This window comes from Lepus europaeus, chromosome 13, assembly GCF_033115175.1.
Source record: "Lepus europaeus isolate LE1 chromosome 13, mLepTim1.pri, whole genome shotgun sequence".
In the NCBI taxonomy this organism is placed as follows: domain Eukaryota; kingdom Metazoa; phylum Chordata; class Mammalia; order Lagomorpha; family Leporidae; genus Lepus; species Lepus europaeus.
The window spans coordinates 25,508,038-25,525,416 of record NC_084839.1 but is presented as its reverse complement, the minus strand read 5'-3'; the positions used below and the strand labels follow the sequence as shown (position 1 = coordinate 25,525,416).

General features: G+C 40.1%; 1 protein-coding gene across 2 annotated transcripts in view; it reads right to left on the bottom strand.

Moving 5' to 3' along the window:
• The window catches only part of PPP1CB (protein phosphatase 1 catalytic subunit beta), a 54,521-nt gene that overhangs the window by 17,944 nt on the left and 19,198 nt on the right, over nt 1-17,379 (bottom strand). For both annotated transcript variants that reach the window (XM_062209188.1, XM_062209187.1), the window contains 4 exons: nt 9,589-9,720; nt 7,321-7,551; nt 3,518-3,622; nt 1,567-1,638 (listed from right to left, as the gene is read on the bottom strand). In XM_062209188.1, coding sequence (XP_062065172.1) covers nt 1,567-1,638; nt 3,518-3,622; nt 7,321-7,551; nt 9,589-9,720 — 540 coding nt within the window. The remainder of the gene's footprint in view (nt 1-1,566; nt 1,639-3,517; nt 3,623-7,320; nt 7,552-9,588; nt 9,721-17,379) is intronic.

Genomic DNA, 17,379 nt, shown 5'->3' with positions numbered 1-17,379 from the left:
TGGGGCTGGCTAAAGCCAGGAGCCAGAACTTAATGCAGGTTTCCCACACAAATGGCAGAGACTCAAGCAGTTGAACCATCATCTGCTGCTTCCTGGGTGCACATTAGAGGGAAGCTGGATCAGAAGTAAAGGAAGGGCCAGTGCTGTGGCCTAGTGGGTAAAGCTGCCGCCTGCAGTGCTGGCAACCCATATGGGTGTCGGTTCGTGTCCCGGCTGCTCCACTTCCGATCCAGCTCTCTGCTATGGCCTGAGAAAACAGTGGAGAATGGCCCAAGGACTTGGGCCCCTGCACCCACATGGAAGACCCAGAAGAAGCTCCTGGCTTCAGATCAGCCCAGCTCTGGCCATCAGGGAAAGAATCAGTGGATGTAAGACTTCCCTTTCTATCTGTCTCTGCCTCTGAAATAAATAAGTCTTAAAAAAAAAAAAAAAAAAAAGCAAAGGAACTGGAACTCAAACTAATCACTCTGATACAAGGTGTCCCAACCAGCATCTTAACTGCTACACCAAATGCCTGCTCCAGGGAAAAACATTTTAAAGCCAATAGAAAGGTCAGGGTAAGTGACAACTGTGTCTACCATTTATTTACAAAATTACATTAGGATTCACTGTTATCAATTCACATTTTATCTTCGACCAGAATCTACTGCCCTTTTTTTTCTTTTTGGACAGGCAGAGTTAGACAGTGAGAGAGAGAGAAAGGTCTTCCTTTCTGTTGGTTCACCCCCCAAATGGCCGCTACGGCCGGCACGCTGCACTGATCTGAAGCCAGGAGCCAGGTGCTTCTTCCCGGTCTCCCATGCGGGTGGTGGCAGGGCCTAAGCACTTGGGCCATACTCCACTACCTTCCTGGGCCACAGCAGAGAGCTGGACTGGAAGAGGAGCATCCGGAACAGAACCGGCGCCCCAACTGGGACTAGAACCCGGTGTGCCGGCGCCTCAGGCGGACGATTAGCCCAGTGAGCCGCGGCGCCGGCCCTGCCTATTGTTTTGACTTGCTTAGCCAACTTAAGAGACAGTTTTACTGTCTAAATAGCCAATTTTCGTTTTTTCACATATTTTGCAGAATTTCATAAAATCAGCCACATCTCTAGAAACTTAAGAGCTCTAAAACTCTAAAGACAGATACTGAAAATAATGGAGAACTACTTGATAATTTTAAAGAAGGTAATTATATTCTTTGCTAAGAATCAAAGAATAATTTTAATTTTAAAAATGTTTGGACAAATCCAACAGTTTTTTAAAAAGATATAATCATGCCAATATGAACAAAAGAATTAAAAAATAGGAAGGTAAAGAGAATCAATAGCAAGATCTTTTTTTGTGATAAAATAAGTTTAACAGAACCCTATTATGGTTGTACATAGAACCTCACAGTTCCAGGTTTTGTGGGATAATTAGCACAAAGTGAACTTCAGTATTGCAAATAAAGTAATATAGCTAGTTGGTTTTCTACACAAGGGGCTCTATTATATATATTAGATGAATTAATCTCATTTCCATTAAATATAATTAGGCTGAAATACATTAACACATAAAAATAATTAAATTTCTCTCTACACTTACCTGTATCAGGGACATCAGTGGGCCTCATAATTCTCCGAATCTGCTCCATAGATTGTAGGTCTGGTGACAGTCCTAGAAATAAATAGGTGAGACTTAGTCTTCATGTCCATAAAATTTCAAGTCAATAAAAAAAGTATTTAATCAACACAGATTCACTACATGAAATTAAAATCCTTAAAAGTGGTCTTTTTAATGTCATCTTAAGAGATCAGTCTATTGAACTTTTATGAATTCCCCGATACAGCATCATGATTATGTCACCCTCTCCATTTTTCCCAACCAGGGAAATGACATCCCCTTACATTTCAGAAGATTTTCCACAGATGGGAGCTACAGCAATCTTTCTGTCCAATCATTCCCTGCCCTTCATAGGAACATGCCCAGTTACAAACTTTCCCACTGCTACGGTCATTTCTCACCACTTGATCTAAAAATTTTTACTTCCAAGTTAAAATGCTTCAGTTGGGCCTCTAAGCCATTCTCACATCCCACTTCAACTGGCTCACTACCTTCATCAAAGTACAAATTCTTGACCACAAAGATAAAGAAGAAAGCGCATAAAAACACTTTGCAATCTTTAAAGTGGTACATAAAATGTAAGCTTTTATTTCCTTTTGTTAGGTAATCCAACTATCATCACAAGGAACAGAACTAAATATTATTTCATAAAGCTGTATTTCTATTCTTAGCTATACTGTATAAGAACTATAATTCCTCTGGTGTTTAATATATACTGAAAAACATTTATATGGTGAATTATGTTGTCAGAAAATGAGCCACTAGGAGCCGGCGCTGTGGCACAGCAGGTTAATGCCCTGGCCTGAAGGGCTGGCATCTCATATGGGAGGCCAGTTCTAGTCCCGGCTGCTCCACTTCTGATCCAGCTCTCTGCTGTGGCCTGGGAAAGCAGTAGAAAATGGCCCAAGTCCTTGGGCCCTTGCACCCGGGCTGGGAGACCCGGAGGAGGCTCCTGGCTTCAGATCTGTGCAGCTCCAGCTTTGCAGCTAGTTGGGGAGTGAACCAGTGAATGGAATACCTCTCCCTCTCTCTGCCTCTTCTCTCTCTGTAACTCTTGCAAATAAATAAATCAATCTTTAAAAAAAAAAAAAAAAAGAAAAAGAAAGAAAATGAGCCACTTATTAGCTCAGATGTAGGTAAATGAATCTAACCTTTCCACGTTTCTCCATTTGAATTCTTCCTGTATGTTGATAAACTAATTTTCTTATGTTATTTCCATTAAATTAATTTCTAATAACCCAAAACAATTAGAGCATTCATCAATTTCCTTTGCTCAGTATTCATATCTCTATAATCCCATTCCACTTGACAGTCAGTCCTTGCATGTTCCTAAAACTGCACAACAAACGAAGACTGTCTCAAGTCCCTCTTACCTCTCCAAAGTCTGTTTTTCCCCTAAAACCCATGCCTCCATCAATATTTGTCCAACAGTCCTCCTTTTTTGGACTTTTCAATAATTATTTTCTCTAGAAGTACCAACATAATCAAGTCTCTTATTAGTCATATCTGTTTCTGTTTCATAAATCTATTTTATTAGCAGATTTTTAAATTCATTAAATTATCAGATCACATACTATACATATTTGCAAGGCATCTAGCCAACTGCTAACTTATGTCTTCATTTTTTTTCCCCACAAATCATACAGAACTTACCATTGTATGAAAAGTTATTTTTAGGAATAAAGCAGACACATTGCATGAAGCCAACTCTGGACAAATGTTAAGATATGTATCAATCACATCTGGATGCTGATGAAAGATTTTGTTATAGGCAGGAAGACAATGATCCTCTCATTTTAGTATTTTTAATAATAGTAAAAGTTTTAATCACGTGAGTTCTCATACAAGCACTGCTTTGTTTCCCCACAGCATCTTATTGTAGATCTTTTCTGAATAGTAGTAAGGCAAATTCATTAAAAATTTACTAGTCTACCTCCATGACAACAGAAGATCTTCTCATCCACAATGGCAGCTATAGGCAGACAGTTAAAACAATCAGTGAAGGTCTTCCACAATTTAATATTAAACCTTCGTTTGCCTATAAAAAGAACAAGCAGACAGAATTTTTAAAAATATAAAACTGTTTTTATTGGTTATTTAAATCCACATTATGATTTTAATTTTCTTTATGCTTATTGAGCACTTCATTTTTTATGTGTTATTTGTATACTTTAGAAAAAGTAATAGATAAAAAACATTCAGCACCTTCAGTAAAGTTGCAAGTAATTTCAAAGACTGTGCTAGGTGTTTTATGAAACAAATACATCAAACAATTTTGTCTTTTAAAGATCAGTGTAATATAGCAATTTTGAAATAGTTTAACAGGCTAGCAGCTCACTTTGAGTTTAACACCTAGCCAAATAAGCCAATAGAAGCAAAAGGGTTGCTTCCCTCTGAAGACTTTGTTTTTTAACTCTAATGCCTTGAGCAACCACAGCTCACTGCCAAGAAAGAAAATTTCAAAGTGCTCAACTGGTCTTCGCTTTTGAGCAAATTACAATTTGGCACTAGAACAAGTATAAATAAGGATACGAAGTCTGTAATTTTTCTGTAGCCTAGCATAAACAGCTATACCTTTACAGAGTTACTCTTGAATTTGCCAAGTTGCACCTAAGCCAGGAAGAAGGAAAAACATACAAATACTAATTCTCTAGGCTTCTATGCTATAGCCTGTCTCTTAACTCAAAGCTCTGTTTACAAGCTGCTCTCCCATACATTAGTTCACTTAATGTCATGTCTATACTCAAGAGTATTCAGAACCTTATTTTATTCTTTTTTTTTTTTTTCTTTCTAAGATTTATTTATGGGGCTGGTGCTGTGGTATAGTGGGTAAAGCCATTACGTGCAGTGTTGTTATCCCATATGGGTACCAGCTAGGAGTCCTGGATGCTCCATTTCCAATCCAACTCCCTGCTAATGTACATGGGAAAATAGTGGAGGACAGAGGATGGAGGATGGAGGGTGGCCCAGGTCTTTGGGACCCTGTACCCACATGGGAGAGATAGATGAAGCTCCTGGTTCCTGACTTCAGGCTGGCCCACCTCTGGTTGTAGCAGCCATTTGGGGAGTGAACCAGTGGATGGAAGATCTGACTCTTCCTCTATAACTCTGCCTTTCAAATAAATAAATAAATCTTGAAAAAAAAAAAAGTTGTTTATTTGAAAATTAGAGTTACAGAGACAGAGAAAAGACAGAGATATTGCATCTGCTAGTTCATTCCCTGCATGGCTGCAACAGCTGGGACTGGGCCAGGCTGAAGTCAGGAGCTTCCTGGTCTCCTATATGGGTATGATGGCCCATCTTCTACTGCTTTTCCCAGGCCATTAGCAGGGAGACAGATCAGAAGTGGAGCAGCAGGGACTTGAATTGGTGCTCCTGTGGGATGCCACAATCACAAGTGGTGGCTTTACTTGCTCCGCCACTATGCCAGCCCCCCTTAGTCTTTAGTATGATGTACCGTTGGTCCCCTGAATCCATTCCTGAGGGCTCCATAATCACAGATTCAATCAACCACAAATGGAAACAAAAACAAAAACAATCCATGTCTGTTATTGTCATTATTCCCTAAACAATACAGTGTAGTAACTGGTAACAGAGCATTGACATTATATGAGATAAGTAATTTAGAGATGACTTAAAGTATACAGGAGAACGTGCATAAGTTATATAAAAATCCCACATACAAAGATCTTAAGTATCTACAGATTTTGGCATGTTTCCTGGAGGTTCTAGAACTAGTGTCCCAGAATTACTGAGGGACACTGTATTCCAACTCACTCACTCTGAGCTACTGGTCTGGTTTAAGCAATTTACACTGTATTTATTACATTTCAGAAATAAAAATGCAATATAAAATCAGATACAGAATCATTCCCACTGGAGTATAAGTGTTAAAAGAACAGGTAAGTTTTACATACTGATGCATTCCCAGCGTTTAGTGAGAAGAGTGACTAGCATACGTAACACATTCTCAAAGTTTTGTCAAATCATTATATGAATTAAGGAGATACAAATTTGAGAAGAACTCTGATATTTAAGGATGGAAAAAAGCAAAAGAAGATTATAATGGCAAATTTAGGAGTAAAAAATAAATTCAATTTCAAAATAACAGTGATTCTAAATGTTAATTAGTCAATTAACACATTTGCTTCCATACTTAATCCAACAAAGCCACAAGACCAAATGTATATTTAGAAATTTAGTAATAACACTAAGAAACACTATTATACAATAGTAAATCTGTGTTTTCCTACTGATAAAATATAATGAAATATGGATAACCCAAAATATTCAGTATCCTAGTATTTCTAGATTTGTACACATAGATTAAAATTTTAATAATAAACTAGTTTTTAAACAGTTTCATAGAACTTTTCAATAGTTCTCATGACACATTATCATTACTATTATTTTTTAAAGATTTATTTATTTATTTGAAAGAGTTACACGGGGGGGGGGGGGGAGAGGAGAGAGGGAAAGAGAGAGAAAGGTCTTCTATTCACTGGTTCACTCCCCAATTGGCCACGACAGCTGCAGCTGCGCTGATGCGAAGCCAGGAGCCAGGAGCTTCTTCTGGGTATCCCACACGGGTGCAGGGGCCAAACGATTTGGGCCATCTTCTACTGCTTTCCCAGGCCACAGCAGAGAACTGGATCAGAAGTGGAGCAGCCTGGACTCGAACTGGTGCCCATAAGGCATGCAGGCATTGCAGGCGGCAGCTTTACCTGCTATGGCACAGCGCCAGCCCCAACACATTATTATTTATTTATTTGAAAGGCAGAGTTACACAGAGAGAGGAGAGGCAGAGAGAAAGAGAGAGGTCTTCCATTCAATGGTTCTCCAATTGGCCTTAATGGCCAGAGCTGCACCAATCCAAAGCCAGGAGCCAGGAGCTTCCTCTGGGTCTTCCCACACGGGTGCAGGGGCTCAAGGAGTTGGGCTATCTTCTACTGCTTTCCCAGGCAATACAGAGAGCTGGTTTGGAAGTGGAGCAGCTGGGACTCGAACTGGCGCCCATATGGGATGCTGGCACTGCAGGTGGCGGCTCTACTCTACATCATAGTGCCAGCCCCCCAACACATCATTATTAAGGGCTTCTGATACATCACAAGAATGCAGGGAATTAAAACTCTAATTGATGCTGGAAAACCAGAAGCCATTGTTTACAGTGACCTCTGTTTCACTTGATATTTTAGTAGAAGAACTAATTAAAAGAGGAGCTCTCCAGCCTAGGATGCTGTTGTCAGTCTAAAACAACATGACCAAGAAGCACTCAAGGAAATCAATTTAATTAGTAACGTTTTTCAGTTGCAGATTCCTCTTCCTGGGTCTATGTCTCATAGATTATATTTTTAAAAGACACAACAACAGGGCTGATGCTGTTGCGTAGTGAGTAAAGCCGCTGCCACCATCCCATATGGGTGCTGGTTTAAGTCCTGGCTGTAGCAGAGAATGGCCCATGTACTTGGGCCTCTCCACCCATGTGGGAACCTGGAAAACTCCTGGCTTCACATCAGCCCAGCTCTGGACGTTGTAGCTATCTGGGGAGTGAACCAGTGGATGGAAGATTTCTGTCTCTGCCTCTCTCTCTCTTTCTCTGGATCTCTGCCTTTCAAATAAATAAATCTTTAAAAAAAAAACAAAAACAAAAACAAAATACTGAATTGAAAAACCCCTTTGACCAGAAAATTATTATGAAATGTTTTCATTAATTAAATAATTTTTATTTTCACTTACATTCATCATAGAATCCATAAATGCGATTGATGCTAGCACACTCATGGTTTCCTCTTAAGAGAAAGAAGTTCTCTGGATATTTGATTTTGTAAGCCAATAGCAAACAAATGGTTTCCAAAGACTGTTTTCCTCTATCCACATAATCTCCTAAGAAAAGATAGTTGGCTTCTGGTGGGAAACCTCCATATTCAAATAATCTCAGTAAATCTGTATACTGTCCATGAATATCTCCTAAAAAAAAAGAAAAAGTCAGTTTTAGAAAAATTGATTACTAAACAGCTTCTATTAAAACTGGCTGTCACTGTAAGCAGTTGCCAGTGTTCAGGACCTTACGCAATCCCCTCCCCTGGAGTGAGGGTTACACCTAGCGACTTGTTACTAACACGATGTAGCAAAAGTCAGATGGGCTGTCACTTCCAAGATAAGGTTAAAAGACTGTGACTTCTGTCTTGCTGGCACTCTCACATCTTCAGTGCTCACTGCTAAAGCCAATAGCTTTACCCGCAAAGAAATGAAGGTGGCCTCTGGCCAGTACTCATTTTGAAGAGGTTCTCAGTCCATTCAGGGCATGAGGAACTGAATCCTCCACAGCTGAGCCTTCAGATAGATGACTGCAGCCCCAGATCACACTTTGACTAGACAAAGTGTGACAGCCCCAGAACTAGAGGACCCAGATAAGCTGTGCCTGAATTCCTGACCCTCAAACTTGAGATGGTAAACTAATGTTGCTGTAAGCCAGTTTTAGGGATAATTTGTTAATATGATAATAATATAAATAATAAAACAATCATATAATAATATAATTATACTTAGCAAGAATAATAAAAATAATAGATTACACAGGTACTCTTAGCATTTTAGTGGCTTAGGGCAATTTGTTAACAAATACAGGAAAAATGGCAAGAATTTAGAAATATGTACTATAAGTAACTATTATCTTGAAGTTATTTTCATATTAAAAATTCTAAAGAAAAGTACCACAGGCACTACTTATGACAGTTCAATCTATGATTCTTCATGAAAATGATATATATTCAGTAGAAATCACACTTTAATTTTCATCTTTTCCTGATAGTGATACATGGTCTGATACTCTCTTGACATGTTGGGCAGTGGCACTTGGCCCTGGCTCCTGGTCAGCCACAAGATCATGAGGGTAATAAACTGATACTCTACAGCAGGGGTGGGGAGCCTTTTTTCTGCCAAGGGTCACTTGGGTATTTATAACATCATTCACAGGCCATACAAAATTATCAATTTACATTGGCATCATTTAAATTCTTAGAAAGGATCGGTCATTTCTAAAAATTCTAAACTACTATCTCTTGAAGTTAATATTCAACAAATATTTGCCTCAGCTAATATCTCTATTATTTGCCCAGTGCAGTACAAAGGAGTACCAAGCAAATGATTTAATAAGCCACATGAATAAAAGGAAATGGGAAATATTTAAAGAATACACTGAGCATCTGCAGATTACATGGTATGAATACAGATCACTGAGAATCATGCAGAAGACTTTGAGTGAAAGTTGATGGTAAGTCCAAAAGCTATCTATAAACACTAATAACTGAAGAACACCTAATTATCAAATCAAAAGCCAGCATGGTACATTATTTATATCATTTCCCCCTGTCATGTGAACTACAGAAAAATGTTACTTTCCATGCAACAATTTTTCTGATTATCAACTCAACTTACAAACTTTTGCTTCTGGCCAACATCAAATGATTTAAAAAAAAAAAATAGAAATTGTGAAATAATCTAGTATTCAAAATAAATTGAACAATCACAACAAAGTTAGAAGACCACAGATATTACCATATTGACCCCCAAAACTTGTATCTATGCTTTCTAGCCAGTGTACTTGAATGGCTATTTCTCCACACCCTTGACAACAGTAAACACTAATCCTTAGTTTTTTTTTTTTTTCTGTAATCTGATAAAGTTGGGGACTTACTTTAAATTGCTTTTTAGCCATTCCCGGAGAGGATGAGGACCTTACATTTACTGGTCACTTGAATTTCCTCTAAGAGCTAATACTTCTTAATTTTGTAATGTATTATCTTTTTCTTACTTATTTCTAAGAACTCATATATTATGTATAGCAAACTTTTCATCAGTTATATATGTGGCAAACACTTGTTTTATATAACAAAATGTCATTCTTATGGAAGTTTAATGTTTATAATTTTATTTAATATATCTATCTCTTTTATATAAACTGTGACTCAGAAGAGTTGTTTCCAACTTTACCCATTTACATACCACAAATTTTCAGTGGTGCTTCCAATTCCAAGAGAATAGGCTGGCTGAGGAAGATCTCCCGAGACTTGATACAAAGGCCCCGCACTTCTGCTTCAGTCATCTGCACAATCTTTCCTGGACGACATCCTCGTACTGAAAAACAACAAATACGCCAGTCAGTTTTCTTAAACTTACCCATAAAACAGTAATTCTTTAAAAAGAGCTCATTTTAAAGCAGAAGAGTCACACAGGCATCAAATTATTCTGTTGGGTCCTTAAACTAACATTAAAGTTATTCCAATGATTTCTGGCTTCTATCTCCACTGTTGCTGGTTCTTGATGATGCTCCTCAAGTCTGCTGTCGATGAAATACAGTCCTCATCTTTGCTCTCCAATGGCCAACTGGTCCAACAGTCCTGGAGACCTAAAAGGTTCCAAGGACAACACCCTTGAGGGTCTGGCCTACTATCCCACCAAAACAAATCTTCAAAGTAGGAGGCCAGTATAATATTTCTAATGACACCAACAGCTATGAAGAAAGGGAAATTAAAAACTTCCTTTAGGGGTAGGCGCTGTGGCTTAACAGGTAAAGCTGCCGCCTGCAGTGCCAGCATCCCATATGAGGCTTGGTTGCTCTACTTCTGATCCAGCTCTCTGATATGGCCTGGGAAAGCAGTGGAAGGGGTCCAAGTCCTTGGGCCCCTGGGACCATTTGGGGAGTAACCAGCAGATGGAAGATCTCTTTCTCTCTGCCTCTGCCTCTCTGTAACTCTGCCTTTCAAGTAAATACATAAATCTTAAAAACAAAAACAAAAACAAAAAAAACCTTTCTTTAATAATATCAGCAGTCTTGGCCGGCGCCATGGCTCACTAGGCTAATCCACCACCTGCAGCACCAGCACTCCAGGTTCTAGTCCCGGTTGGGGCGCTGGTTCTGTCTCGGTTGCTCCTCTTCCAGTCCAGCTCTCTGCTGTGACCTGGGAAGGCAGTGGAGGATGGCCCAGGTCCTTGGGCCCTGCACCCGCATGGGAACCAGGAGGAAGCACCTGGCTCCTGGCTTTGGATCGGTGCAGCGCCAGCCATGGTGGCCATTTCAGGGGTGAACCAACAGAAAAGGAAGACCTTTCTCTCTAACTCTGCCTGCCAAAAAAAAAAAAAATCAGCAGTCTCAAGAACTTTGGCAATTACCACCCCCATTTTCTGATTGACAGTATTTCAAAAGTGGAAGATATTTATTAAATGTTACTATATTCATAATAAGGCATCTTTGGAAAACATCTAAATGCTATTTAAATGGAATAAAGCATTTTTCACATGAACAAGCAATAAAAATTCACAAATATGATATTCAGTAACTTCTGGGATGGGATGGAATAGGACAGTGAGTGGGGAGAGGGGCGTTCATGATTTGCCCAATGAACTGAACTTGTATTCATCATTATCTTCACTGTTTTTTCCCTTTAATCTTTAAATACACTGGTAAGCTCTCAATTAGGTTTAACTGAAAAGATAGTTAAATAAAGAACACAGATTATCTTTCTACACCCCCCCTACTACTTCCCATTTACAACTAAGTCCACACATTTCTTGCTAAAAATCACAGATTATTTTGTAAGGTCAACAAGAAAGGCTTATAAGAGAAAAAAAAGCCACAGGAGATGAAAGAAGAAACAGAAACAACATTCAAATATGTGTTACCAAACATGCCAGTTAATAAAACTATCCCTGAAATTCAAAACAATGATCAGCAAAACCACTATTATGGGAACTTAACATAGCTCTCAAACACTAATTATCCACTTCTGATGCACATCTGGGTTTTTCTAATACCAAAAAGGGTATCAGTCTTGAACCTTCAATTAAGTATCTAGACTACTCACTTAGATTGAGGAACAATTCTTAATCTTGACACAGGTTTTTTTCTAAAGACAAATTTATTTGAAAGGGGTCAGCATTGTGGCTTAGTGAACTACGCTGCCACCTGCAACACTGGCATCCCATATTGGAGCATTGGTTCAAGTCCTGACTGCTCTACTTCTCATCCAGCTCCCTGCTAATGTGTTTGGGAAGGCAGTGGAAGATGGTCCAAGTACTGGGACCCTTGCTGCCCACATGAGACCCAGACAGAGTTCTGGGCTCCAGGCCTCAGCCTGGAACACACCCAGCCATCGTGGCCATTTGGGGAAAGAACCAGCAGATGGAGGATATTTCCTCCATCCCCTACAACCTAATGTGCAGGCAATCACTGCTTTTTTAAATAAATTAATTAATTTAAAAAATTTTATTTGAAAGGCAGAGAAACAGCTCATCCATTTGGCCCTTATAAAAAATTTTCACAATTTATGTTGTGATTTGATAGTAATAAAACCTGGGTGGGTCACCAAAATTTGGATATAACTTAATCCAATCATTATGAAGCCAAAGACAGGTATGGGTCACTTTAATGTGCCAATTCAAAGTGTCTAAATTACAGCAGTGAATCTTTTACCACATATTTATTTTCTCTGTAAATTATGTGTCTACATAATTCCCAAGTAACTCTAACATTCTTAAATTGCTATAAAAATGTTTCAACTTATCAGTAATGCCAATCCAGAGAAACTAAAAATTTACCAAAAACCAAAATCATACCACAAAAAACATCTTACATTTCCCTGATTCTAAGATGCATTATTTTCCAATTAGTATCTCTGAAGTTGTAAAATATCTTGTAATCAATAGATTCTTACAATTATAACTGGAAGTGGTTTTTACTTTGTTGGTGGGACACAAATATACATTTCATAATTATCACATCATAAGTTGATAAAAAATGCAGTTAGAGAAGCTATAAATTTTGCCAAAGAGTAAGCCTCTGCCAAGTGACCAAAACTTAGAAGTGACTGAGCCACATGTTTGGGAGGATAAACAGATACCCAGGACAATTCCAGCTATCCTCTAATTCAAAGACTTGCTCCCTATGAACTCCCAGATTTCCAAGAATCCTTCTTATATAAAATACTACCATTCAGATGAAGATACAGAAGGCTTCCGGCAACCCCGAAGACTCCTGTGTAAACTAACCAATAACATTCTACCCAAGGTTACTATTCTTATTTCCTTCACTATCAATTAATTTTCCTTGCTTTTGAATTTCAGATAAATAGAAAAAGTGTATACATACACACACACAAATCCCAAGAAGCTTGTGGAAAATGAGTACTATGAAAAAAATCATATATGGATTTCGAATTTTTCTGCATAAAAATAAACTTATCTTTTAACTCTATTTTCCATGAACTTTTTGTGTTCTGATTTGCTTGTAAATTTGAGGAAGAGAGACAGAAAGAGAGCTCCCATACCCTGGTTCACTCCTCACATACCCAATGCCCAAGACTGGGCCAGGCAGAAGCTGGGAGCCAGGAATTGAATCGAAATCATGACTTGAAACGGGTACTTGGATGTGGATATGGGCATCCTATTCACTATGTTAAATGCCTGCCTTTTCATCTGCTTAACAAACCACCTGGCTATCCTTTTACCGAAAAGCTCATTTTGAACTGTCTGTCCATTTTTGAACACTAGATTATCTTTTTTCTGTCTCTTAATGCTGTCTTGTGATGAACAGATAGCTATTTAATGAATTTAAACACAAAACAACCTCAATTAAATTTAATCAATCTTTTCTTTCTTTGGTTATATTTTTTAAAATTTCATTTTATTTGCAAAGCAAAAAGATACCTCTTCTATCAGCTGTTCATTCCTCAAATGTCTGTAACAATTGAGGATGGGGACAGTGCTGCAGCTCACTAGGCTAATCCTCTGCCTGCGGTGCCGGTACTGCAAGTTCTAGTCCCAGTTGCTCCTCTTCCAATCCAGCTCTCTGCTGTGGCCCGGGAGGGCAGTGGAGGATGGCCCAAGTGCTTGAGCCCTGCACCCGCATGGGAACCAGGAGGAAGCACCTGGCTCCTGGCTTTGGATCGGCACAGCGTGCCGGCCATAGCAGCCATTTGGGGGGTGAACCAGCAGAAGGAAACCTTTCTCTCTCTCTAACTCTGCCTGCAAAAAAAAATAAATAAATAAAAAATAAATAAATAAATTGAGGCCGGGCCAGCCAAAGCCAGGAACTCAATTCAGGTCTCTTATGTGGGTGGCAGGGACCCAGGTACTGAGTCATCACCTGCTGCACCCTAGATGCAGGCAGCTGGAATCAGAAATGGAGCCCAGCACTGGAACCCAGACACTCCAATGTTTTTTTTTGTTTTTGTTTTTGTTTTTGTTTTTTTTTTAATTTTTAACAGGCAGAGTGGACAGTGAGAGAGAGACAGAGAGAAAGGTCTTCCTTTGCCGTTGGTTCACCCTCCAATGGCCACCGCGGTAGCACGCTGCGGCTGGCGCACCGCGCTGATCCGATGGCAGGAGCCAGGTGCTTATCCTGGTCTCCCATGGGGTGCAGGGCCCAAGCACTTGGGCCATCCTCCACTGCACTCCCTGGCCACAGCAGAGAGCTGGCCTGGAAGAGGGGCAACCGGGACAGGATCGGTGCCCCGACCGGGACTAGAACCCGGTGTGCTGGCGCCGCAAGGCGGAGGATTAGCCTAGTGAGCCGCGGTGCCGGCCATGTTTCTTTTTTTTTTTTTTTAAAGATTTATTTGTTGGGGCCAGTGCTGTGGCGCAGTGCGTTAACACCCTGGCCTGAAGCACCGGCATCCCATACGAGTACTGGTTCAAGTCCTGGCTGCTCCACTTCCGATCCAGCTCTCTGCTATGGCCTGGGAAAGCAGTAGAAGATGGCCCAAGTCCTTGGGCCCCTGCACCTGCTTTAGATCGGCGCAGCTCCAGCCCTTGCAGCCATCTGGGGAGTGAATCATCGGATGGAAGATCCCCGCCCTCTGCCTCTCTTCTCTCTGTGTAACTCTGACTTTCAAATAAATAAATAAATAAATCTTTTATTAATTTATTTGAAAGTCAGAGTTACACAGAGAGAAGGAGAGACAGAAAGAAATTGAGATAGAGAGATACAGAGAGAGGTCTTCCATCACTGGTTCACTCCCCAATTGGCTGCAAAGGCCGGAGCTGTGCCGATCTGAAGCCAGGAGCTTCTTTCAGGTCTCCCATGCAGGTGCAGGAGCCCAAGGACTTGGGCCATCTTCTACTGCTTTCCCAGGCCATAGCAGAGAGCTGGATTGGAATTGGAGCAGCCAGGACTTGAACTGGCGCCCATATAGGATACCGGCACTGCAGGAAGCAGCTTTACTTGCTACGCCACAGCGCCAGCCCTCCAGGGTTTCCTGCAGGTGTGTCTCAAGCAGCACTTAACAGTTGCACAAAAACACTTGTCCCGCCTTGTAGGGGTTTTAATTGGAGAAAAATAAGTATGAGAAGAACTGACATTTTAACAATTTTAAGTCTTCAAATCTATCGTGATTTCTCCTTTTATTTGTCATTTCCCTCAGCAATGTATTGTAGTTTTCAGTGTGGATGTCTTAAACATTTTTCAAATTGATTTTGGGGTTGCTATCATAAACCTATGCTTTCCTATTTCATTTCCAATTGTGTGATGTTAATATACAGAAATATAATTTGGCGCAGGCATTTGGTACAGCAGTTAAGTTGCCATCTGGGATACCTGCATCCCATACCAGAGTGCCTGGTTCAAGCTCTGGCTCCTCTACTTCTCATCCAGCTTTCTCTTAATGTGCTTCCTGGAAAGAAGTAGATGACGGTTCAGGTACTTGGGATCAGGACACCCACATGGGGAACCAGCAAATGGAAGGTTTCTTTCAAATAAAATGAGAATAATGGGACCAGTGCTGTGGCATAGCAGGTAAGGCCCCCACCTGCAGTGTCAGCATCCCATATAGGCACCGGTTTGAGGCCTGGCCGCTCCACTTGCGATTCAGCTCTCTGCTGTGGCCTGCGAAAGCAGTGGAAGATGGCCCAAGTCCTTGAGCACCTGTACCAGTGTGGGAGATCCACTGGAAGCTCCTGGCTCCTGGCTTCAGATTGGCCCAGCTCTGGCCGTTGCGGCCATTTGGGGAATGAACCAGTGAATGAAAGACCTCTCTCTCTCTCTCTGCCTCTCTATAACACTGCCTTTCCAATAATTTTTTTTAAAAAATGAAAATAAGAAAAAATGTTTTATATACAATTGGTTTGCAAATACTGATTTTGTAACCTTCTCTAATATTTTGTAGATTCCTTTACATTTTCCAACTATACAACTGTTTTACCCATGAAAACAGCTCTACTTCTTTTCCAATATTTTTAGCTTTTATTTTTTTTTTTTCCCCTCACTGAATTGGTGAGGACATCCAGGACAATGCTAAGTAGCTGTGGCACTAGTGGCTTCACCTGTCTTGTTCCTGAATTGGAGGGTAAGGCATTCAATATTTTAGAACTAAGTACGACAGATACTAGCTGTGTTCATCTCGGCATATTGAGGAAAATTACCTCCTATGACTAGTTTACTAAGAACTTTTATCACAAAGGGGATACCAAAATTTACCCAGTATCTTTTCTCATCTACTGAGATAATCATGATTTTCTTCCCTTTTAGTCTGCTAATGTCATTTAACTTGATTGATTTCTGAGCTAATCTTAGATTCTGAGAATAAACCCCACCACTTTTTGACTATCTTTCTTACAGGTTACAGTACCAATACACTTACTAGAATTATCATCAAGATTTTTTTGGCTGTATTCATGAGAGATAATGGTCAGTAACTTCCTTTCCTTGTTATTTATTAGTCAGATTTTGGTATACAGGTTATGTTGGCAAGCTGAGAAGTGTTCTATTTCTGTTTTCTGTAGCGGACTGTATAAAACTGGCATTTGTTTTTAAATATTTAAGATAACCAGAGACTCATCTGGGCCTGGAATTTTCTTTTTGATGAGTATTTCAATACAAACTCAATTAATGAATGTGACTATTTGAGTTTTCTTCTACTTTTTGGGGATTAGTTTAAATCAGGAGTGGGGAACCTTTTTTCTGCCAAGGGCCATTTAGATACTTACAACATCATTCTCAGGCCACACAAAATTATCAACTTAGGCCAATGCTATGGCTTAACAGATTAAGCCTCAACATCAGCATCCCATATGGGTGATGGTTCATGTCCCACCTGCTCTACTTCTGATCCAGCTCCCTGCTAATTCACCTGGGAAAGCAGCAGAAGATGGCCCAAGTGCTTGGACCTCTGTAACCATGTGGAAGACCTGGATGAAGCTTATTATCCTTTATAAATGTACATTTTTCTCCCTCTGAACCATCTGAGAGTAGACTGCACACATCAGGCCCTCAGTAAACCAGTACATGTTTCCTAAAAATATTCTCTTATACAGCCACAGCACAAGTTCTCAGATTCAGGGAATGTAACATTGACACAAATCTCTAAAGAACACACTGCAAGGTCTGGCACTGTGGCCCAGCAGGTCAAAGCCCTGGCCTGCAGCGCCCGCATCCCAAATGGGCGTTGGTATGTGTCCCAGCTACTCTACTTCCAATCCAACTCCCTGCTAATGCAACTTAGCAGCAGAAGATGTCCCATTTGCTTTGGCACCTGTACCCATGTGGGAGACCTGGAAGAAGCTCCTGGCTCCTGGCTTCAGCCAGGCCAGCTGTGGTTATTGTGGCCATTTGGAGAGTGAACCAGCAGACAGAAGGCCTCTCTGTTGTTAACTCTGCCTTTCAAACAAACAAACAAACAAAAATCTTAAAAAAAAAAAAAAAAAGAGAGAGATTAAGAACACATAACAATTTCATTAACTGTCCCAATTATATCCTCTGTAGCACCGTCTTTCTCTCTAGTACAAAAGTCAACCTGGGGGGCC